The sequence below is a fragment of the Cydia pomonella genome, chromosome 3, assembly GCF_033807575.1.
Source record: "Cydia pomonella isolate Wapato2018A chromosome 3, ilCydPomo1, whole genome shotgun sequence".
NCBI classification, from domain to species: Eukaryota; Metazoa; Arthropoda; class Insecta; order Lepidoptera; family Tortricidae; genus Cydia; species Cydia pomonella.
Genome location: NC_084705.1, coordinates 31,268,645 through 31,294,787, shown reverse-complemented (window position 1 = coordinate 31,294,787; position 26,143 = coordinate 31,268,645). Strand labels below are relative to the sequence as shown.

The 26,143-nt window shown below is 38.6% G+C and overlaps 1 protein-coding gene across 1 annotated transcript; it reads left to right on the top strand.

Annotated features, from left to right (window-relative positions):
* Positions 1 to 1,293: 1,293 nt before the first annotated feature.
* LOC133516554 (probable chitinase 2) lies at positions 1,294 to 25,837 on the top strand. The gene is made up of 8 exons (XM_061849545.1): positions 1,294 to 1,439; positions 6,655 to 6,837; positions 8,739 to 8,839; positions 12,438 to 12,703; positions 15,187 to 15,326; positions 15,819 to 15,973; positions 16,285 to 16,747; positions 25,420 to 25,837. Exons 1-8 carry the CDS (start codon positions 1,373 to 1,375, stop codon positions 25,587 to 25,589), a joined length of 1,545 nt encoding a protein of 514 aa, XP_061705529.1. The 5' UTR covers positions 1,294 to 1,372; the 3' UTR covers positions 25,590 to 25,837.
* The last annotated feature ends 306 nt before the right edge of the window (positions 25,838 to 26,143 follow it).

Below are 26,143 nucleotides of genomic sequence, written 5' to 3'. Positions count from 1 at the left end.
TTGCGGACCCTAACACTCCGCACCCTCGTTGAGCTCTGGCAATCTTCAAGGTAATCTTAGTAGATAATCTAAAACGGAAAAAAACAAATCACGGTCTCTAACAAACCATTGATAATGCGATTAATGCGTGATGATTAATCAATTAATATCATTAATTTGCTTGACCGCGGACCCTGGCGCTAAGCCGGGAAACTAGGTTGAAGAAGAAGAGGTCATTTCCTTTTAGATACCTTCAACATTTGCTAATCTAAAAAGTAGCTCTGATTTTGAAGATGTAGGTATAACTACATATTAATACATACGTATACATAACTACATACATAAATAAATGCTACAAATATATTAAAATATATAACTGCACAATCCTACCTACGTTTATTCCAAATGAAATTAATTTGATAGCCATAACCTCTTTAAAATGTACTTACATTAGTAATCGGGCAGCATTTTGTCGGCTGTGTAGTTTACCGTTTAGATTCAGACTTCACCTATACATCACTGCCAACTGCATTGCTGCCGCCAATGTTAAAATTTGTAGCCAAAATCCGAATGGTACCTTTAGTCGGTTGGTAGAAAATAAGACTGCACCTACATCACTGGTACAGTAGGCCTAGTACCAGTCTTTTTCTAACTATGTTAATTAAAGAGGGACGAGTAGCCTATCTCGCCGCGAGATACTGTTGCGACAATCATGTGCTAGCCCGGCAGTATTGCAGCGCGACATTATTATACTGAAAAAAATATGATCTATCGAGCAAACATTTAAGTGATTCTCATTAAGATTAACCGCTTTATACAATATCAACAAATGTTTGAAAAATAAAATAGTAAAATACAAAACAGTAATGTCAACAGTTTGAACATTGAAAAAACGATAAAAATAATTTAACAGTCACTACATTTTCTACTCAAAACAGTAAAATTTAGTCTTTTCGGAACAGTAAAATTTACTGTTTTGTTCGATGGACTCATTATAGAACTGTTTAAAGCATTATACGTTAACGCAATTTCATTTGTTTTAAATGTTTTTTTTTCTCAGTGTACCAACTAGATTGCTGCCGCTAATCTGTTATACAATTTTGCTGCCCGGATATTCCACATGGTGTAGTCGAACAGCACCTGAAGTTTAACGTAAATATATCTACCTATTTCTTATCTTTCTGTGAAAGCATTTCCCTAAACAGTCATAACTATATTGGCCAATAAAATGTAATCTTACTCAATATAGATATGAAGTTTCCTCACCTTAATCCCCATGATCTTGATTCCCTAGATAACGTTGTTCATATATAAACATCGTCTATTTATTACTCTATTAGTTGGCATTACTATATCATTAAATTCATTCACATAATTATAGTAAACTTTGAAAATGTCTTTGTTTCTCAAATTTGTGTTTGGAATTATTTTGCTGACCGTTTTTGTGAAGGGGCACGAAAGTAAGTAATTAAATTGTAACGAGATGAAGTCGAATTGATGCTAGAATTTTTTGAAAATAAAGTAGAAAGGTGCTTCTCAGAAGTTGAAATAATACATTAATCGTAGACTAGTAAAGTTAAAACTGACTGCGAAGCTCAGAACTAATATGGTTTCCAAAAAAAGGGTAACGAACTAGAGTAAAATAAGACTACAGAAGCCTAAAAAGGACCCCACGGGAATTAGGCCGCGAGTGACTCGACTGTATAGTGCAGACTTGACAACATCAAGTACTGTAATGCCAGCAAGGTTTGACAATTATGCCTTGTTTATAAATAAAATCTTTATTCTATAGAATTACAAAAACCACAATTTACCGGGAGTCAACGCACTATGGTCTGTATATATAATTTTAGAATATCAAAACTTTTATTGAACAAAAACCATGCACAATTTTTATAGTTGGATATTGAGTAATGTGCAAAACTGCGGACGGGGTGCATTTATGGTGAACTGAGGGCTAACCGTGAGAACCGAAATTCGCAAATTCCGTGGATTTTCCCCTTTTACTCCAATGACGGCGTCATTAGAATGACAGAGAAAGATGCCTGCAATTTGTACTCTAGAACTTGTGTGAGAGCGTCAACTACTTTGGTCTGTTGCCTAATTTTTATACTGTTTATTTTTTGTACCTTCCTCATTTTTAGAATGCTCCTCCCCATGGCTCTTTGAGTTCTTATAATTCTAAGTTGTATTGTTTTTTGTGTATGTCCATGTTTGGCAGCCATAAAGCAATGCGATGTCGTAATTTCTCGGTGCAATACTGCCAGTATAGACCTTACTGCTGATGTAGTCACCACCCTTACCATGAGTTTGACATATTCGTGTCTAATGCGTAAACTAACTCACTTGCATCTCATTGCGTTTGTCAGTGTCAAACTCGTGGTAATAGTACTGCCTAGCCAAGGTGACAATCGCTATTGCTATGACAACAAAACGGTTTGTGTCTCTCTATCACTCTTTCATATTAGTGCGACAGTGATAGTTGCGTTTCGATCGCTACGGAGCGTAAGCGATTTGCATGTTTTTTTATACTACGTCGGTGGCAAACAAGCATACGACCAGCTTGACGGTAAGCAGTCTTCGTAGCCAATGTACGCCTGCAACTCCAGAGGAGTTACATGCGCGTTGCCGACCGTAACACTCTGCACCCTCCTTGAACTCTGGCACCCTTACTCACCGGCAGGAACACAATACTAGTAGGGTCTAGTGTTATTTGGCTGCGGTTTTCTGTAAGATGGAGGTACTTCCCCAGTTGGGCTCTGCTCTAGATCCGGAATGTCATCCGCTGTGCTGTACCCTACCACACAAAGCTAGATGACATTCACAATGGACCCGGGTACGTCCTTAAACTACGTCCATAAGAGAGGTATGGGCATAGTGAATGTCTTCTCGCTTTGTGTGGTAGGGCACAGCCAGTGGATGTCATTCCAGATCTAGAGCAGAGCCCAACTGACGAAGTACCTCCACCTTACAGAAAACAGCAGCCAAATAACACTAAACCCTACTCATAGTGCTGTGTTCCTGCCGGTGAGTAAGGTTGCCAGAGCTCAACGAGGGGCGGGAGGGGGTTAGGGTCGGCAACGCGCATGTAACTACTCTGGAGTTGCAGGCGTACATAGGCTACTGAGACTGCTTACCATCAGGCGGGCCGTATGCTTGTTTGCCACCGACGTAGTATAAAAAAAAAAATGCCCAGTAAGGACGTACCCGGGTCCAATGTTGGCTACGCGGCCTAATTGTCAAATGTAGTGTAACTGCAGTCCTAAGTAGCTTGTATCTTGTATCTTGTATCGATATAATTCGTGCTTACATTGCGATTAATTAATGGCGATTAATGTCTTCTCAAAATTGACAACTAGCAACACTGGGCAGCTTAACGCTAGGAAGCAGAGTTACTGAGAAAATTACAGTAGGTCGTATTATATCGCTAATGTTTTGTGTCAAAGAATCAACACTACACCTTGACAGTGCGAAAATAACGTCAAAAAAACGAAAAATCTCAATTTTATTAGGTATTTACAGATGTATAAGTTGCGAAAAGTTTCCAAAAAGTTGGAAAATGTTTCGGAAATTTCAGGGAACCACAGGAGTTAAAGGGTAAGTTTGCCAGAGCTCAACGAGGGTGCGGAGTGCTGGCGTTGTAGGCGTATATAGGCTACGGAGACTGCTTACCATCAGGCGGGCCGTAAGCTTGTTTGCGACCGACGTAGTATAAAATAGGGATTTTTGGAAACTTTCCCACGACACGACAGTAATTGTAAATAATTCCACGGTATCTTTATTAATATTTAGTTTACAATGTTTTGTATACATCAAGCTGCATTTTCTAATAGATAAGGCAACAGCGCTGTCGGAAAAACACTATGTGACGCACTGTCACTGTTATTTGTTAATTAGGTACAGTCAAGGTATTAAATATCGGCACGGACAAAGTGTCAAAAATATGTAAACACGCCCAAAACATTAAAGTAGTGTGTACATGTTTTTGGCACTTTGTCCGGATCGATATTTAATACATTGACTGTACCTATTACTAGGAGGAGTTTCCACTTTCAATTTTAATGATGTTTCAATAATGAAGTGTCTGTATTTAAATCAAAGTACTTTGTTTACGCTTTATATTTAGCTGAAAAGCCCGACTAGAAATATGTGATCGTTGTCAAGAGGGCGCTGTTATTCTCATGTATAGGGTCACAGTTCAGTTTAGTATGAAAAATTTAGTTCCAATGAAATTCCGCAATATGGCGTGTGATCATATATTACTGGTCAGGCTTTACATACATTTTAAAATATACAGGTTGGCCCAAAAACAAATTGCAAACAGAAAAAAGGTAAATAGAGTAAAATCATTTAACAATATATTATCGTCAAAACATTATACTTTGGCTTTGAAACACAAACTCAAACGTCTGTTAAAATTAGCAACAATACGCTAAAGAAAAACATATTTTTGGGCAACACCTACACTGTATACTTAGTTCGTTCGCGTTAAGAATACAGTAAAATCGTTACTGTCTGGCCGCCTAGTCACGCCCGAATCCAACAAATCGTTCCTAATTAGAAAAAAAAAAACTATATTAACGCGTACGAACTATAGTCAGCCTACTGTATGCACTATTCCCGGTCACCGCCAAGCCACATCGTAAATCATATCTCAATTTAGATCGGTTGTATAATTCGGTACATTTTGGAAAAAAAAATACATTTCTTAACGCGTACGAACTATAGTCAGCCTACTGTATGCACTATTCCCGGTCACCGCCAAGCCACATCGTAAATCATATCTCAATTTAGATCGGTTGTATAATTCGGTACATTGAGCAATCCCGTCACTGGCCTACTGGAGGGTGCATGAAATGTGGCCGGGGTTATCTAGGCGAGTTCATTCGGTTATTAAGGGCGAGATTCAGTATTGATTTTAATTAGAAATGGGCTTTTTACCACATCAGTGTCAAACAAACCATAGGCTGCTGGTTACCGTTGCCTACTGGTACACTGATGGATAATTTTAAAGGCGTCATATATTGCAACCGTGCTTTCGGCGGGGCGTGCAATGTTGCGTCGAGTGCGTCCTGTACGAATCGTCGACGATCCCAAACTCACAAGCGGTATCGAAGTCTAAGGAGAGACATTGCCTCTTCATGTGTGTTTTACCGCCTGTACAGATGGCCTGTACTCTGAAGAATTGTTTGACATGATGCCCATGGCTACTTTCTATCACCGCACCGCTCGCCGTTGGCAGGGTGTGCATCCTCACACCCTCGCACACTGTACGGTTTAAGAGGAACTTCCTCCCGCAGACCCTCCGGTTGTGGAATGAGCTAATTGCCGAGGTTTTCCGGAGGGTCTACAGCATGAGGTTCCTCGAAAAAAGAGTGTACAGATTTTTGCTTGTTTGCCACCATCGTGGTATAAAAAAAAAGTAAGTAACTAACTAACTATTGTGGCGCAGTGATCCAAAGAGGGTCTTGGCCTCCAAAACGAGAGAACGCCACCTGTCCCGATCCTGTGCCACTTCCTGCCAGTTATCGGCTTTGAGTTGGCACAGATCCGCCTGTACACTGTCGCTGCAGCGGTAAAAAAAGTGACCAAAAAAATTAGAGCAGCGTGCACTGAGGCCACTAGCACGTCGTCTACGGCGATTCGTAACATCGCAATCAACCATACCTGCATCGGGTCGAATAGATCCGATGTCAGAGTGAAGGTGTTAACATGGACGCCGCGTTGGTCGCCGTCGCCGCCACTCGAGCGTTCATTCAGTTTTCGCACTGAGTATGACATTTGGATTGAGACCGCAGCAGAGTTACTTTTAAAATATTACTAGCGTTAAATACATAAACAAATGAAGCCTTATTGAGCTAACTCCACAGTAATACCAAACTCACAAGCGGTATTGAACCTTTAAGTCTAAGGAGAGACTTTGCCTCCTTGTGTATGTTCTACCGCTTGTACCATCGCCCACACTGTTGACTGTCCATCGGTGGACCTTATTATATAAGGCATAAGGTCCACCGATGGACAGTTAAGAGTGTTGCTGTTTGTACAATGGGCTGTGCTCTGAAGAATTGTAAGTGTCTCTGTCTGACCCTATGGTTGACTGATAGAGAATGCCATTCGGCATTACCATTTGTACATTGTTGTATATATTTTGTGCAATAAAAAAGCTTAAATAAATAAACGGCCACTTTCTGTCACCGCACCGCTCGCCGTCCGCAGGGTGTTCACCCTCACACCCTAGAATCTAAATGGCCGCGTACTGTGCGGTTTAAGAGGAATTTCCTCCTGCGAACGCTTCGGCTGTGGAATGAGCTTCCTGCCGAGGTATTCCCGAGGGGCTACAGTATGGGGTTCTTCAAAAAAACAGTGTACAGGTTTTTAAAGGGTCGGCAACGCGCATGTAATACCTCTGGTGTTGCAGGCGTATGTTTGTTTGGCACCGCCGTGGTATAAAAAAAAAACTCTATGCTGTGGGTACCTAGACAAAAGATATATACAATATATAAATACTTAAATACATACAAAACACCCATGACATAGACACAAATATCCGTGCTGATCACACAAATAAATGCTCTTTAGCAGAATCACGCGGGACCATCGGTTTCATAGGCAGAATCACTACTCGGTATATTCACTGCATTGTCCCCATTAATAACTATTATTTTTTATTCTTAGAAGTCGTAGTCTGCTACTACGGCACGTGGGCCACCTACCGCTCCGGAGACGGCAAGTTCTCCGTGTCTGACATCAATGCGTCGCTATGCACCCATCTCGCTTACACCTTCGTCGGGATCAAGAGTGATGGGACGGTGGTCTCGCTCGATCCGTATCTCGATCTGGCTGATAACTATGGATTAGGTAAGATTGTACTATACCAGTGGTGGGCAAACTTTCTTCAAAGGATGCCAATAAAATTTAAAAAAATCTGAGGAGGGACCACAACTACAGGATTAATGCATTTTGTTTTGAAACCATTATGTCGCGAGCCATATACTAATTATTTCGAAGGACCGGCGGCGGGCCGGATGAAACCCTTGCGCGGACCGGAACTGGCTCGCGGGCCGTAGTTTGCCCACCACCAATACCGGATTTAGAGGTCTGGAGGCCTCGGGCAATAAAGGAGTGGAGGCCCCCTGGCCCCAAATATTTTCCAAATAAAATGGTAAATTTACCGAATTCTCTATTGTGGGGGGCCCCTCTTTTGTGAAGGTCCGGGGCAGTAGCCCCGGTTGCCCTCCCCTAAATCCGGCCCTGCCCACCACTGTACTATACTGTTTTTATTAAAGTGTAGAATAGTCCACCCAATGGCAAAGGATTCCTGTCTGACATCAATACGTCCGTAATAATTACGTACCCATCTCATGTAACGTTCGTCGGGATCAAAAATGAAGGGACGGTGGTCTCGCTCGACCTTAATAATTAATCACCAAACAATATTATAGAAAAGTTGCAAGAATTACTATATGTCCCAAATTTGACAATGACTAAAGGACAATAAAGTGTAGTAGTAGTACTTAAACACTTTATTGTACAGAAAGAAACATAAAACAGGACAGAACATACTCGTACATCATTTGTACAAACTGAGATCCCTGAACTCTTCCAGTTAACCTTTGAGCAAATGAGGAAGAATTGGAGAACGGTAGACATCAAAACTGGACTAAACGGCATGTAAAAAGAAAATAAAGTGTCTTTTTAGGAAATTAAATATTTGATCCAGGTGATTTGAACTGGATGAACAGAGTCGGAATCGATGGTCTGATTAACGTCATTCAGAAAATAACTATGAACTTACGATACACTATCCAACATTTAATCTGTCTGTCACGGTGTGGTGACCTAAATTGCAGAAGTAAGGACGCTATGCTCGAATAATTTCGTACATTGACCCGCCATTATAAATCGCTATCGGACGCACATATTAATATTTCTGTACTGCTTGCACCGTGGCATCATCGGCAGGACAGCAATCATAGAGGGTAGGATCCTATAGACGTGGTATACCGCGTGCGCCTGTGAGGGACAGAACATACGCAATGCGACAAAATTAAAAACACGTTTTAACATTCCTGACATCATACCAAAAACAATCTACGTAATTTGGTCGGGTAACAACCCACCATAAAACGCTGGGCAGGACTGTTTAGAAGTAGGCAGAAAGGACAAATGAGACTATGAGAAGGACAAACAGTAATAGCGCTTTCTCTGCTACTCCTACTGAAAGTTCCGTAAGAACATCTCGTTAGGTCATCTCCCCTCCCCCCATTTCATCTCTATATTATTGTACCTCTATGACAGCAATATGGGGTCAATGTATAAGTCCTTAGCGTCCTTACCTAGATAGGTATCTATATACCACAGAATTACTCTTGTCGTTCCCATTTAATATTAAGTAGATGCTATTCGTTTTCTCAAATTTAGTTCACGCAGATAATTAACGACCGACGACGATACGATAGTGACGACCGGTCTGGCCTAGTGGGTAGTGACCCTGCCTACGACGCCGATGGTCCCGGGTTCAAATCCTGGTAAGGGCATTTATTCGTGTGATGAGCATGGGTATTTGTTCCTGAGTCATGGGTGTTTTCTATGTATTTAAGTATTTATATTATATATATATATCGTTGTCTAGGTACCTACAACCTACAACACAAGCCTTATTGAGCTTACTGTGGGACTTAGTCAATTTGTGTAATAATGTCCTATATATATATATATTTTTTTTTATTAAAATAAGTAGCTCTTATTTCATCTTTCAGATAATTTTAACAAATTCAACGCATTGAAGCAACAGAACACCAAGTTGAAAACTATTCTCGCCGTCGGCGGTTGGAATGAGGGATCTGCAAAATATTCTACGGTAAGTATTTTGGTGTTTCTTGTTAAACGTAAATACGTCTTTGTCTATGGTTTTCTAGTGTAACCTCGTAAAGGCCTTTGTGTTAAATAAGCGTACCATACAATGTGCCTACTTTGCTCCAAGATTCGACTTTAAAATTATTATATTGTGGTAGGTATATATGTGACCGCGGCCGGCAAAACGTCCCACTTTGTCGCTTGCCATAAGGACGAGATATATTTTTTATATAATGTCACTTACAGTATACACCAGACATGACACAGGAATATAAGAATTGAATTATAACATAACTATAATAAATTACTACCAAAAACAGTTAGTCAGAATTTAAATATAAGTACATAATTATTATCTAATTAGTGCTAATGGTGCTCGGGGCGACTATAGCCTCGAGGTAGCGCCCGGCTGTGGCTAAGAATCACGGTTCAGGAGTCAAAAATAGGTCAAATGAATGGTTCTGGGTCAATATGCCGTTAATAAGCTTTAGAGCTCGGTAGAGAGGTGAGTAGGAATTCCACTTGGTGGACGGAGATTGTGCCTTGCAACAGGTGAAACGTTGAAAGATACTTGCGCTAAGATTTGCGTGTACCTTTATACGAATAAGCTGTCAAGGCGTCCTTATGGCAAGCGACAAAGTGGGACGTTTTGCCGGCCGCGGTCACATATTATGCCGATTTAACTAAAGGATGTTGTGATATTTATATTAAATGTTTTAAAAACGAACCGTCATTCGACACGGGACGTATAAATGCTGAGTATGATCCGTTTCTTGGTTATGATTCATCGTGCTTTTATGGACCATTTTATTTAAGTAAAGTTGTACACTAAATTTTTTATTATTATTTCTACTTAGAATCAAGAGAGCTCTTTCGATCTCAATAGTAGAAGAAAAGTGTCCCAAGATCTTTATTTCCATTACGTTATCATAAAAGTGTCCCTAGATTTTTGTTTCCATTCCGTTTTCATAAACTCTGTATGACGGTATCGGAAATCACGGACGAATAATGAATGGAAATTTTGGAATCCGAAAAGGTCGTGATTCTGGGTAGAAAATAACATAATATTAATAATTCCCAAATCTAAATAAAAAGTAGACCTATAGGTAATCTATAACTTTAAACAAAATAGCCCTTATACGAACAGAGATTACTAGTATAAATGGCGTACATGACAGACCAGCGGTAATTTCACAGCTAAAACCTTGCTTGATACACGATGTGAGATCCTGAATTTGAGCCATTGTTAACGAATAGGGTGGTATTGATGCATCTAACGAAACCGCAGTCTGTAAAACGGAGCATACGTAGCATTCTTCGAATGATTTAGCCGAGAAATTATGTGAAATGGCCTTTACAAACATCACCGATAATGGTATGCAATTTGCGATACATTGCGGCATTTGATCGATCGATTGAATTCGTTGCTCCTACTTAGCCGGCAATGAGGGCTACCGCGTTTAATTTTGCCGCTATGGGCGCTAGTGTAGACGGAGGTCATTCAAAATGTCAAAAGCATAGAATTTTTTGGGATTTGCAAGCTTTTTTATCGCGAATTTTGTGGTAATTGTGAATCTTTTTCCATCTTTGATTAATGATTGCAAACATTACACATAGTTCAATAAATGCTTGTGGTTTAAAAAAGTGCCAATTAAAATATATGCAAAATTAACCAGGTTGTAAAATCGGCAAAGTTAGAAGTTAAAACACCTTTGTGTAATTAGAACGTAAGTTGTTTCTTTCTAGGGTTCCGTAGCCAAATGGCCAAATCGGAACCCTTATAGATTCGTCATGTCCGTCTGTCTATTCGTTTATGTCACAACCACTTTTTTCCGAAACTATAAGAGTTATACTGTTCAAACTTGGTAAGTAGAGGTATTCTATGAACCGCATTAAGATTGTCACACAAAAATAGAAAAAAAAAAAAACAATTTATGGGGTTCCCCATACTTAGAACTGAAACTCAAAAAATCTTTTTTCATCAAACTCATACGTGTGGGATATCCTATGGATAGGTCTTCAAAAATGATATTTAGGTTTCTTATATAATTTTTTTCTAAACTGAATAGTTTGCGCGAGAGACACTTCCAAAGTGGTAAAATGTGTGTCCCCCCCCCCTGTAACTTCTAAAATAACAGAATGATAAAACTAAATAAAATATATGATATACATTACCATGCAAAATTACACCGAAAATTGGTTTGAACGAGATCTAGTTAGTAGTTTTTTTTTAATACGTCATAAATGGTACGGAACCCTTCATGGGTGAGTCCGCACTTGGCCGCTTTATAAGAAGGCATAGGAGAATTTTGAGATCTGTTTTTCTGGACCTCCATCTACAGTGGCGCCAACTAGTGAGCACAAAACCGGTACCCAAAATCGCAAGACATTCGTTGCAACGTTTTTAGAAGCCATTTTTTTTTAATACTCATCATTGGCCACGCCATCTGGTGTAGATGCTTGTTGCGGCGCTTGTGGGTTTAAGGGGCTGGGCATCGCCGTTGGTGGCTATAAAGTCCTATAGCAGCGCGACATTTCTTTCCACATCGATCGCATACAAATCGTGAGTCCGCAGGAGGTGGTAGAGCACGACGAAGACTTTTCTGCTTAAGGTGCTCCAGCCAGTCATCGTCGTGCTTTGATATTCCGACTTTAATGTCGCGACGCCATTCCGGTCTCATTTCGGCGCGTTTCTCCCAACCGTCTGTCCGAATGCCAAAACTGTCCATGTCCCGCTTGCAGGAGTCCTTAAAACGTAGAGTTGGACGCCCAACAGGTCTTTTTACGTCCGCTATCTGACCCAGCATTACTTGGCGTGGTAATCTCTCAGGGTCCATGCGTTGAACGTGACCGAGCCAGCGAAGTCTTCTCTGCTTTAACATATTCTCTGTTTTTAATACTACGTCGGTGGCAAACAGGCATACGGCCTGCCTGATGGTAAGCAGTCTCCGTAGCCTATGTACACCTGCAACTCCAGATGAGTTACATGCGCGTTGCCGACCCTAACCCCACCCCCCTCGTTGAGCTCTGGCAACCTTACTCACCGGCAGGAACACAACACTATGATAATATGATAATAGTATGTGATAATAGTTTAATCGAGAACGCAATATATTGGGATGTTACAATTCTGTAATATGCAACGAGGTCAGGTTTGTTTTGAGGATCTAATGTCTATATGGGACCCATTGCATTAAAGCAATACCAAAGTGAGAAATAATAACCAAAGTCTGACAATCGTACTCTACACGAAACGCCCATAATAAAACGGCAAGCAATCGTGACGTCACTATTTCTGAGAGACCGTCTTGAAATATGGAAAAGAAGGAAATTTCGATTTTGTCGGTAAAATATCAAGTTGCCGTGTAATCCTTTTTAATAAAATATAAGGGATCGAATGGTACCATTTTTTTTCCTTTTTGGAAGTTAAACGAAACTTAAATTTTGAATCATTGACGTCTTGAATTATTGTATTATTTCCATATATTTTTTAAATGTCCAATTTATTGGGATATTTTCTATTTGACTAGATTTTATTATAAAATTAAATATGCCTCATCACCCCTTTTACCTAATCAATAAGTTAACAAACTCTTCAACAGATGGCAGCCTCTGCCACCCTACGCAAGACCTTCATCACCACTGCCAGAGATATGCTTCTGAACTACGGATTCGACGGCTTAGACATAGACTGGGAGTACCCAAACCAACGTGATACAACTCAGGGGTCTGCTGATGTGGAAAACTTTTCTTTGTTACTAAAAGAGTTGAGGGAAGAATTCGATAAACATGGATTGTTGATTACTGTAGCAGTCGCGGCTGTGAAGCAGAGTGCATCGCTGTCCTACGATATTCCTACAATATCAAAGTAAGTTTTTTTAATACTTTGTCAGGGTTCAAGAGAGCATGTAGGGGCTGGTGCAATTGTTGGCCGAAGAAAGTGCAAAACGGATTTGATCGACATATTATTTTTCGGAGCACTAAATTACATAGGTAAGTACTTCTTAACGGCGACGGATTGATCCGACAGTAGAGAGCATACCTAGAACAAGAGCGCCAACTCACTCGCATCAATCGCAAGTTAGCAACCATCATATTTGCATTTGATCTGTTATGATGAATTAGGGTCTATGGCAGAAGAATATTATATTCTGGCCTAACAAATATTTATTTTGATGTCTTTTTCAGAGTTGACGGAAAGTAAATACGTAAATTGTTTATCCTAAATTGGGATTTTGTGTTTATTATACCCAGAATGAGAAGTTCTTTAAACTTACCAAATTGCACAAAATCTGTCGAAAAAAAAATAACAAAAAAAAAGAAATCCGTGCATTTAGGAATATTTCAGACAATCGTTACGTGCAGAAAATATAAGTTTTCCAAGGTAAAAGTTAAGGTACACGGCGGGAAGAAGTTGATAACTTGAGATATAAAATTGAAGAAATATTAACTTCACCCCTTAACTCACGTCATAAAAAATTGTTTAAATTTAAACTGTAATAGCTATCAATAGAGTATAATATTATAACTGCCATATATGGTTGCATATGCGGTAAAGGGTTAAAATAGAATTACATAAGGTTCCAATTTCTTCAATTTTATGTCACGAGTTATCAACTTCTTCCCGCCGTGTGCGGATTTACAACACTGACAATAGGATGCTCCTTTATTAGGTGGAGACTACATTAAGCGGGTGCCCCGTCGAAAAATATTACTTCGACGACATAAGGAGTACCCTAGTGTCAGTGTTGTAAATCCGTACAGGGCGGGAAGAAGTTGATAACCCATGAGATAAAATTGAAGAAATTGGAACCTTATGTAATAAGGTCCGACCGAGATCTCGGTCTCGGCATTCTCGTCCAAAAATCGAGCCGAGATCTCGGTCTCGGCTCTCGGCCAAAATGGGCCGAGATTCTTGCCGACCTTACATTATACATCTACACCTACGTTCCAAATTTGGTTATAAAATATATCATATAGTTTTTGAGTAAAATGGCTGTGACATACGCACAGACCCACAGACATAAGGACATGACGAAACTATAAGGGTTCCATTTTTGCCATTTTGGCTACGAAACCCTTATAATACTATTTTACAGTTCATATGGGGCTACTTTATAGCACTAGTGCGAGAAGTAGCATATTACGTTACTGTGTCGAACATTTAAAGGGCCATATGTACTGTAAAACGTTGTACGATACATGTGCGAATAGGTAATTCGCAACTCGTGTCGATTTAAAACACTCCCTTCGGTCGTGTTTTAATTTATAGCCACTCGTTTCGAATTTCCTATTTTTCGCACTTGTATCGTAATGTACTATAATAGTGCTAAGAATTGATTATGATAACTTTTTTCTGATAAATCATCGAATTTCGATTATAAAAACCTTTTTAGTGTAAAATTTATCTTTTTTTTATATTTTATAAATTCTCGGTCTCACTCTCGGCCGAGAATCCCATTGAATCTCGGTCGCGGTCTCGGTCTCGGCCGAGACAAAAAAAGCGTTCTCGGTCGGACCTATGTAATTCTATTTAAACCCGCGTTCCATTGGAACCTTATTTAATTCTATTTAGGGTGCCCCGTAGAAAAATATTACTTCGACGAAATAAGGAGCACCCTAACTGACAATATATAAAACGGGCATTCCTTGTTTAGTCACCAAGCTCTTATGTAAATAATGTCTTACAAGGGCTTATAAAAAGCTCGAGGCGCGAAACAAGATATAACTAACTGCGGATTATCCCTTTCCTTTTGTTGCCGAAACAACAACAGACAGATTATACACTTTCTTTAAACAACTCCCAAAAAAAGTCTTCATTTTTGTAGCTGTACTTATTGATTTTGTTGGATAAGTCCAATACGGGTAAGTGTGTATAAGTGTGGCCTTCGTGCGGAGGCCTGTTTACACATTGATTAGTTTTTTTTAAATACTATGTCAGTGGCAAATAAACATACGGCCCGTCTGATGGTAAGCAGTCTCCTTGGCCTATGTATGCCTGCAACTCCAGAGGAGATACATGCGCGTGGCCGACTCTAACACTCCGCACCCTCTTTGAGCTCTGACAACCTTACTCACCGGCAGGAACACAACAATATGAGTAGGGTCTAGTGTTATTTGACTGCGGTTTTCTGTAAGATGGAGGTACTTCCCCAGTTGGACTGCTCTAGATCTGGAATGACATCCGCTGTGCTGTAACCTACCACGCAAAGCGAGATGACATTCATAATGCCCATACCTCTCTTTTGGACGTAGTAGGGTAGGTTAAGGAGGTACTCGGGTGTCTCGCTTCAGTAATAGGTATAGTCTGTATCCGAAGGGTACCTTAACTGTCATTTATGTCTTCCACAGGTACGTGGACCTTATAAACATCATGACATATGACATGTACGGCGCATGGGATTCTGCCACCGGACACAACGCACCCCTTCACGAAGACAAGGATAGAATTAATGCTGTCGATGCCGCCTTGAAGTATTGGCTAACACAAGGTTTGTAAATAATTAATCAAATCACGCGTTATTATGCGAGAATCCATATTAAAAAAAAATCCGCTGCCGGACTGCAGCAACTGATGATGCCTCGCAGAGAGGCGAAACATGTGTCAAGTTTTGTACGTTTGATTGTGGTTTGTTTTCTTTATTTTCTAGCATTGACTAATTAGCTCGCTCGTTATAACATTTCGCGGGTTAGCAGTGTAATATTTTTTATTTAAATTGAAAAGGTTTGTATTATAACGATAGTGGATTGGTTCGTGCTTCTAATTTGACTGTTGTAGATTTGGCGGAAACCTTGTTGTTAAAACTTATCATTTATCAATTCAGCTGTCACAAAACTTATACTTGTGGTGCCATTTATTTTTCCAGGACTTTATTTTTTCCTAGAATCAATAACTATTTTGATTTTCGCACTTTGGACTTTAACCACTTGAAAAATCTGACATAATGAACAGAGCCAATTCACATAAAGTGTTTTTATTTCAGGATGCCCCCCAGAGAAGCTTGTCCTGGGCTTACCCCTCTACGGCAGAACCTTTACCTTAACCGATGGTAATGTCATTGGGGTAGGTGCTCCAGCAAGCGGCGCTGGTTTAGCTGGACAATATACTGCTACAAATGGCTTCATAGGGTACAACGAGGTAAGTTAGGAATCTATACCTATAAGTATCATCCTTTCATCACCCTAAAGTAAAAATAAAAAGCTGACACATCTCTTATTTGATAGGTAATAAATCCACTCGATTCTCATTTTGACACGTAAAATACTATGTTTTATGAATAAAAATCTGAATCTGAATCTGATGGTTAATTTGAAGACACCGAAAAACTGATAAAGCGGGGCAAGTCATTTGTTATGTTTAAAAATGTATACCAGATTTGTGTACCTACCAACCCAGGGGATAAAGATGCAAAAAATAACACTGCTTAAACTTAGCCACTTTCTTTTCAGTTTTGCAACAAACTAAAAACGGAAACCTGGAACGTCCAATACGATTCCACAGCTGAAGTACCGTATGCAGTCCAAGGCAGAAACTGGGTATCCTACGATGACCCTAATTCCTTGGCCAAAAAGGTCGAATATGCCATGAATCTTGGCATCGCCGGTGTCATGGTCTGGAGTATCGAAACTGATGACTTTCACGGAAAATGTGGAGAGGATTTTGCTTTACTAAGGGCTATTAATAATGCCTTAGCGGGAAGTGCTTCCACTCCAACTACTACATCAATTACTCCTAGTACCACAATCTCTACAACCTCGTCTACTACTACTAAGTCTAGTACTACAGCCTTTACTAACCCTTCTACTACTACTAGTTCTACTCCTAGTACTACAGTTTTTACATCTAAAGCGCCTACAAGCACTACGTCTAGTCCTACAACGACATCTACTCAACAAATTACGACAACCACAGGTAATCAAAGGATGGCATCTTATACTTATTTTTTTATTTTATCTTTATTGCACAGTATAAATGATAGTACAATTGGCGGACTTATACCTTGATCTGAACCAGTAAGATAATGTAGGTGCAGGGTCTTCTAAACCATAGAGAAATAAGAAGTACATTTACCGAAACTGTATTTTCAACTTCTACGCTTACTCTGGTTATAATATTAGCTGAAAATCATTAGGCATTAGACTTTTCGTTTGCCGCGATATCTATTGTCGAGTAGCAGTACTGAGAGTTCCGCGACTTGACGCTAGATGTAGACTACGAAAATAATAGTATTATTGGTAACAAAACCGTATTGGAGTGAGCACTCTTGGTATTCTAAATTCTCTTTGTTTAAACGAAATTAAATTGTAATAGTTAAATGTAGAAAAAAAAAACGGTTAAAATCAAGTTGTCAACGATGGTTGTTAAAAATAATTATCCCTTAAAGTTAGAAGCCTTAATTTATAAGCTATGGGGAAACTTTTCTGCCTATACTAAGAAAAAACCTCACTGATTCTTTATAAATGTTTATCTTATATAGCAAAAGATCATCAACCCTGTCTCTTTCTCTTATTGTATGGAATACATATTACTTTACTTTATTTTACGTTAAACTATAATACTTCAGTGCATTAATATATTCAATTAATTGTATTTTATAATTGTTGATGTGCTTGTTTTTGCTTGTATGTAAATTTAAAATTGACGACCAGTTTGGCCTAGTGGGTAGTGACCCTGCCTACGAAGCTGATGGTCCCGGGTTCAAATCCTGGTAAGGGCATATATTCGTGTGATGAGCATGGATATTTGTTCCTGAGTCATGGGTGTTTTTTATGTATTTAAGTATTTATAAATATTTATATGTTATATATATATATCGTTGTCTAAGTACCCCCAACACAAGCCTTATTAAGCTTACTGTGGGACTTGCCAATTTGTGTAATAATGTCCTATAATATAAAAAAAACCATGTTGACGTGTACAAGTGCCCTTGTGGCCTATTTGCTGAACAAATGTTGAAGTTGAAGTTGGAATTATATGGACTCAAGAAGAGCTACTGAATACAGTACATAAATATATGTCACATTATACTCATAAAAGGGGGATTCCAAAAAAGGTCGTCTTTGTCGGGGACATGCAGAGATCTGTATTATATATATACCGTAAGCTAACGTTATCATGCAAAATATCTGAGAGCCTACCGCGAACCACGTTCGACGTGTTGTCTCCCCATCATAAATCATATCATAAATCATAAATTATTTATTTTGCTTGAAACATGGTACAAAAGATGGTCAATATATTAGGGAAACACACATTTCACCAGCAGCTGGCATGCAAAATTACTAAATTACACGTAGGTATTCATTCCATATTTACAAGGTCATAACAGATCAATATAATTAAAACAAGCAAGAAAACATAACAATATTAAAATACATTAGTAATTTTACAACACATTGATATTATTAATAAAAATAATTAGGAGATTAGCAATGTCAATAAAATAAAAGAGCTTAAAAATACATAATTATACCTATCAGTTAAGAATATTCTCGTAATAATCAAAATAATCATTGACACTATAGAAACATTTATCTACTAACCATTTTTTTAACCTAGATTTAAATGAATTAAATGGTAATTTTTTGATATCATCATGTAAACTATTATAAATACTAATTGACATACATAGCGCATTCTTTCCATACAATTTTGTTTTTTTAGGCGGGATAATAAGTCTTTCAGGGTACCTTGTGTTGAACTTACATACATCTTTTTTTTTACTGAAGAATTCCGGATGAAGTCTCACAAATAAACAAACTTCATAAATATATATACTAGGTACAGTCAAAAGTTTCAAGTCCTTAAATAGGGGCTTACATGATGTTAACATGTCTACATTACATATAGCTCTTATGCACTGTTTTTGAGCTATTAAAACACGCTCGACATGGCTCGAGTTACCCCACAGAAGAATTCCGTACCTGAGCAGAGAACAAACGTATCCATGATATGCCTGTATTGCGGTTTCTTTCGTGCTTATCTTGGTCAGTTTCCATAGAGCGTATGCAAAAGAGTTAATTTTACTGCATACATTAATAATGTGTTCTCTCCAGGAAAATTCATCGTCCAACCAGATACCTAAAAATTTTGTGCAACATGATTCTGCCAGGTTTTGATTTTCATGCAACACAGTTAATAAATGTTTATTTGCATTTTTATTTACAAATTGTACAAAAGTGGTTTTATCAATATTTATATTCAAATTATTTCTACGTAACCATACTATAACATCAGCAATTGTATTATTAATATAGTTATTATATGTCCTAGCCTCATGACACGGTATGACGATGGATAGATCGTCAGCAAAAAGTGTACAGTCAAAAACGGTTACATTTGGTAGGTCATTGACGTATAATAAAAAAAGAAGGGGTCCCATGATACTACCCTGTGGAACACCTACATTATTGACCTTTGTGGTCGATTTGTATTGAACCATGGTGTTGGCAGAATCAATTTGGGTTACTTCCACGAATTGTGTTCTATTATATAAGTAGCTCTTGAGCCATTCGTTAGGTACACCTCTTATACCGTACAGCTCACACTTAGCTAGAAGGGTTTCATGGCAGACAGAATAAAAGGCTCGGCTCACGTCAAAGAAAAGGGCAGTTACAGGTATGCTTGCGTTCATAAAGCTCAGAATGTTATTTGATAAGGTGAAGGCAGCCAATGTAGTCGATTTCTCTTTCTGAAAACCAAACTGTTCCGTTTTAATAATATTAAATCTGTTTAGAAAAGATGTTAAACGTATATGGAACGCCTTTTCGAATATCTTAGATATTACTGGGAGGAGTGAAATCGGCCTGTAGTTTTCAACACCTTCCTTGTTACCTTTTTTGTACAAAGGTTTAATTAGAGATACTTTCAAAGGCTCCGGGAAAATACCTCCTGAGAAAGATAAATTTACTAGATAACTTATAACTCCAGCAATTTCTTTTTTACAGGCTTTGACTATTTTAGTTTGTATTTCATCATAACCAGCAGAGTTAGTAGAATTAAGATGAGTGATGATTTTACATATTTCATTTTCATCTGTTGGCGTTAAGAACATATTGGCGTTATTTGTGTTTACTAGAGAGAAATCAGGTTTAAAGTTGTTATTATTAGAACTATTTATATTTATATAAAAGTCATTAAACGAATTGGCAATGTCGAGAGGATTATTGATTATATTATTATTAATGACTAGTTTTTCAATATTACCATCAATGACCTTAGTTTTATTAGTTACGTTTTTAATAACATCCCAAGTCGCCTTACCTATATTTTTGGAACGTCTTACATAGTTTATATTTGCATTTTTTTGAGCTTGGTCTATGCATCGCTTCAGAATCTTAGAGTAATTATTGTACTTAGTTTTACTATGCGTGTAACCAGGATTGTGTTTAGATTTAGAATAATAAATAAAACGTAATCGCCGCTTTATCACAACGGATTTCTTGATCCCTCTTGTGAACCATGCAGATTTTGTATTAATAGTTGTTTTTATTCTATTAAGAGGGAAACACAATTTGTAAAATAGTATGAAAGTAGCATGAAATAGTTTGTAAGCCTCCGATGCATCATTGTTGTTGTATATGTCAGACCACAATAAACTTGCAAGGCAGTTGCGGAATTTGTTAATGTTCTCAGTACTATAATCTCTTTTATAACGGTAAAAGTACAAGCGTGGCGTTTCATTACGTTCAACATTAAAAGTTAGACTCTGTGCAGTTTCATGGTCGGATAAACCTAATTTTAAAATATTACCTTGAGCTTCCGGAATATTTGATAAAATCTGATCTAGACATGATTCTTTGCGTGTGGGGCAAAGAATATGCACATTAAAATTACTATTAGCAATAATTCTCCTCAATTCGTTTGAGCATTCTGAAGTCTGAAGCAAGTCTATGTTGAAGTCTCCGGCAAGCACTACTTTATATTTTGTTTTTTGTTTTACTTTGTGAATAAGCCTTTCTAATTTGTGAAGAAATTGTGATGGATTAGCTGATGGTGTTCTGTAGACGCAAATTATAATACATTTTATCAGCGGTATTTCGATGCCACAACATTCAAACACATAATCCTCAGAGAACTCATTTAGGAAAACTACATCTCGCGTTTGAATTTGATTTGCACAAAAGATGCATACACCCCCTCTTTTTTGATGCGTGCGGGAGTATGATGATCTAAGCTGGTAACCTTTCGTATGTAGATTCCTTTCATTTCCCCTTTTAATAAACGTTTCGGTAAAACATAAAACATCGAAGCATTTGTCATTTTCAGAAAGCTCGTCAAGTGTTACTTCCAGTAATTCTTTTTTGCTAGTAAAGCCAGCTATATTTTGATGGAGTATTGTAAAAAAGTTACTTTTGGTTGCGAAAAAACTCTTTGTTTTGTTGTGTATCATTTAACGGTGTGGTTCTACAGAGTTTCGGGAAATAGTCAGTAATCGACTTTTGGCTCAATGATCTAGCGTATTTAGCAGTTACATTCTCAAGTTTTTTGAAGTAGTAGGGTATGGTACCTTTACGGTATATATTAACTGGTTTACTAGATTTACTTAATTGGTTCTGTATGTTGTACAATTTTGACTTGAATTTGTAGTAGCTGAGGTATTCTTTATCATAAAATCTTGAATCAAGAATTAAATTAATTCTATTACATAATTTGTGCATAAAATTTTCTTTTCTATAAACCAAATCATCTAGATCTAAAAACGTACAATTGTCAAAGTTTTCGCAAAATAATTTAATGGCTCTATTTAACCTATATTCATTAAGATGTTGACTCATTTTTATACCAGTGACAATAACAAATGCTTTAGGACGCATATTTAGGAAGACACTGAGGTCTGCAAGTAATTTTGTTGGATTATTATCGTTTTCACCTATACTCAAAATGATTACATCATCATCCCTAGTATTTAAAGTCTCTGATGAACTTAATATATCTTCACAGCGAGCGTTGGGTTTGATTGTAGCTGTTACCACATATTTTTCAAACTCCGTATTCCGTCTTGACTTTATCAATGCGGCTGCCATTCCATAGCTTTGTTGTCCACCGAGGACGTATATTTTTTTCAATAAGTTGTTCCGCTTAAGTGTCGTTGCTTGGCTGTGGCCAGTGTCGGTGGTAGGTGCGGGTTCATTGCTTGCCAGGGTAATGTTTGAGCTTTCAGTTGTTGTTTCCATTATGTTTTCATCGTTTTTATCAGTTTGAGTCGACTGATCTTTGACCGTAGTTGGGTTCTTTGAAGGTTTTACTGTGATCGCCGTTGATTTACATATCACCTTTAGCTGTTCAATTTGACGGGAGCATTCGGATAACTGTTTTTTAAGCTTTTCGTTCTCTATTAAAAGTGTAGTACTATAACTATCAGAGAGCTTAAGTTTGTCTTCCAGATGTGCTATCTTACTCTTTAGTACTTCAACTTCGTCTTTATAATTCACAGTCATGTCTGGGCAGCTTCTATTAAGCGTTTCGTTGCGAAGTAAAGAACTATCGAACTCCTCGTCCGATAGCGAGTCAAAGGAGTTTTGCACATGGACATTATATTTTCTTTTTGTGACATTATCAACCGAAAAATCCAATTCTTGCTGCTGTTGTTGATCTTCTTTTTGTAGCTCAGGAGAGAGTAAAAGTGATGTTTTATTCAGTTTATCGTCGTGAGCTATTGCACTTTGTTTTGAGTTTGTAGCGCTGGTAGCGTTTATTTTAGCCGCAATTGGTGTACTTGCTTTTCTTAGCGGAATTTTCATTTGACGGCATTTGGTGCAAGCCCATGACTGTTTTTGTTTTTTGTTCATTAAATCGTACATTTTATTATAATTACAGCAATCAAGGTCATATGATCGTCCACAGTGCGAACATGTCAAGAAGTGTTTTTCCAAAATTTTCTTTTTACAGCGTGCGCAGGCTGGTTGTGAAGACACTTTTGGTGGCATCTTATCTCTTAATTTATAATTTCAACTTTATAATTTTTTCTGTATTCCAAAGTCAGTACATTTCGTCGAATGAAACGAAATAAAAGTTTCGATGATGATGACTAGTCGATGCAGCAATCTACCTTAAAACAGCAGTGTAAAGCGTCTAACGTAAACGACGATGTCATCGAGTGAGTTTTTGAACGCAACTTATGTGACAGCTGACCGACACGTCAAATGTCAGTCCTGTCACTAGTGTCAGTGCCAATGTAACACAAGAGTTGGATACCGCTTAATTTCTAACACTTTTCTTCAAAATTTCACCGTTAAATCCAAAAAGTTTAAGTGTGTGTGTATTTACCGTTACAGGGTTGTTCCATCTTCATTGATTTTTGCACTATAACACCTATAATCACCTCACCAAAATCGTCACAAGTAATTGTCTGTGTTCAGAGTGGATGCACATAAGTTTCGCTGGCGGCTGTGCACAATTTTATCCCAATTTTCCCATTTTTCCACGATTTTAAGTACAGAGGTAAGCAGACGCAGTGTTTACATTTCAAACGTCAAATGACAACTGCCACTGTCGCGTTATTATTTTTTCCACCGAGGTTGAACAGTCACACTTACGTACGAATTTACAAGTGCGACAGAAAGGTAACGCGTCGAACGTGGTTCGCGGTAGGCCCTTTGCTTCTTAGATTTATCATAAATTAAAAAGATCCGTCAGAAACCCATCACTTTTCTGGAATATATACTAGAAGCGTGTATCACATTATAATTGTTTTTTTTTTTATTTCTATGTTATACACTAACACTAGTTTCTATGTAATTTTTTTATGTTTTTATGTACATTACTAACAAAATATGGATTCTTGGTCTGAAATAAAGGTTATAATAATAATAATTGCCGCAGGGCAGCTTGTGGCGAGCTGTTGGGGAGTAACGACCCCACGGACCCGAGTACTCCCGAGAGTCGGTCAGGGTCTCCGTCTCCGGCGTGTCTTCGTCGGTCGGAGTGGACCCCAAGGGGACCCGCAGGACTCTCAGCTCTGGCTTGCCTTCATTGGCCGTCCAGAGAGGAGTCGTTAGAGCTAAATGCTCCAGGGGTGGAAATGAAAACTTGCATAAGACGCGAATTGGCACATCAGTGGCTATTATCAGCCACTGGGTAGAAAGCGGCGTACACCTCTCGACACCCCTGAGCCGCTCACACCGGTGTTGCTCCTGGTCGTCTTCACGACGGCATTTTCAGGGGCCCATCTAGTGGGCGGCGAGTCACCGCCTGCCTCGATAACTAGTGAAAACATTGTTATGGCAGGTGTCCGGACGTCTTTGCAATAGCCCAGTCTCATTGTCCTCCCAAACTTCAATCCATAGACCGTTGTACTGTTCACTTTACTACAATAGTCCCAATGCCTGTTGCGACCGGTTCATGGGTGTCTGTCTATTGTTGCGCCCGTGAACGGGTTCCAGCAGGCGTTCTACATGACATTAAAGCTCTCCAAGAGGCCTCTACGTGTTGGATCTATATCCCCACGCAAGCCTATCAAAAGACCGGGATTTATAGGCCTGTGAAATCCAAGGAGATACAATAATAATTAGTAGATTGTTAACCAATGGATGAAACGTATTAATTTCTGCAGAGGTAGTTTGAAATGATGCCTTTTACCTGAGTTGTACACTCTACTTTTCATTACGAATACGACGAAAGTAAAATGTGCTTTTTGAAAACATGACTAAGTAAAGTAAGAAATATTACTTTGCTAATCCGCGAGAAAATAACATGTTAGTCAATCAGTGCTAACACGTTAAACTTACTTGCGTATTTTTACATGCAATTAATGTTCCCACCCTCCCACCGCAAAAATAAATACGCAAATAAATATAACAGCACAAATATAACAACGGTATTCTACAGGATACATTTCGGGGAGTGTGCGATGGGATTACATAATCTTATCCCCCCATCTCCGTTCTGCCACCGTGGGACTAGACGCGGACTTGCGTTTCACCCTTACGTCGTTACTTTACCACTGATTCGCACTAAACGCTACGCATCCAGCTTTATCATGCGTACGGCTAAGGAGTGGAATTCACTTCCTGCAAATCTATTCCCAGTCCACTATAACTTGGACCTTTTTAAATCGAGAGTGAATAGACATCTTTTAGGTAAGCATGTTCCATCCTAGACTACATCGGCACTTTCCATCAGGTGAGATTGTGGTCAAATGCTTACCTTTTCGGAATAAAAAAAAATAAAAAAAAACAACCCACCACCAAAAGTACAAAACTCGACACGTGTTTCGCCTCTCTACGAGGCATCCTCAGGAGATGCTGGAGATGTTGACCGTCTGACACCCGACAACTGACAGTCAGTCACGCCTGATTCTATTAATTAACATGACTAAGTATCATTTTTATTGCATTTCTTGAGAGTAATTTCAATTAACCATTTAGGTAAAAATATCGTTATTTATGGAATGCGGAGTTAAATATCAGAATTGAAATTGTATGACAAATCCACTGAAAACGAAATTTCAATTGCTTATAGTTAAAAAAAACATACTTGGAAAGTTCAATGCTCTAGTGCAGAAACGTATTCTGCTCACTTTTTACAACAAGAATGACCCACTTTCAGACCATTAGAAATGAAAACTATTTTTTCTATTGCAGTATCAGCAACGCCTGCATTGTGCACTCAAGAAGGTCCAATAGCCAATCCCGACGACTGCTCCACCTTCTTCATCTGTGTTATGGGAGGCTACGGCCTGGAAACTAGACTGATGGAGTGTCCTGATAACCTAGTGTGGGATGACACTAATAAATACTGCAATCATAAGTAGGTACCTTGTTAAATGTTAAGCTTGAAAAAAAGGTGCATTGGGATAACTTTGGATTCAGGTTCATTGACAGAAGCAAAATAATTTTGAAAATCCAATCCAATCAAATTACCCAGACGATAATTGCTGCACCAGAAAGTGCTTCTAGTTTAGTTAATATCTGCAATTTCCCAAATTAATCCCAATGACATATATCTAAGGACAGGCCTTACGGGCACTAAGAATGGTGCTAGTTTAGTGGTGCCACTCACGAATTAGAGCCAATCGTGCAGTCTAACGCAACTAGTTGCGAATGATCGCGCGGGTGACGCGAACTCTTTAACCAATCGCGTAGTGGCGTTAGACTGCACGATTGGCTCGAATTCGTGTGCGTGACACCGCTGTACTGGCTCCTTTCTTATTGCCCGTAAGGCCTTTCCTTAGATATATGTCATTGAGATTAATTTAGGAAATTGCAAATATTAACTAAACTAGAAGCACTTTCTGGTGCAGCAATTGGGTACTTGACACATGTTGAATATTATAACAAAATTTAGTTAAATGGATAGAAAATGAGC

Bases quoted from the DNA above. Each gene is read 5' to 3' on its own strand.
- LOC133516554 (XM_061849545.1), top strand. From the start codon at position 1,373: ATGTCTTTGTTTCTCAAATTTGTGTTTGGAATTATTTTGCTGACCGTT. The intron at 6,838-8,738 runs GTAAGATTGTAC...TTCATCTTTCAG, and splicing joins GGCTGATAACTATGGATTAG to ATAATTTTAACAAATTCAAC. The intron at 8,840-12,437 runs GTAAGTATTTTG...ACTCTTCAACAG, and splicing joins GATCTGCAAAATATTCTACG to ATGGCAGCCTCTGCCACCCT.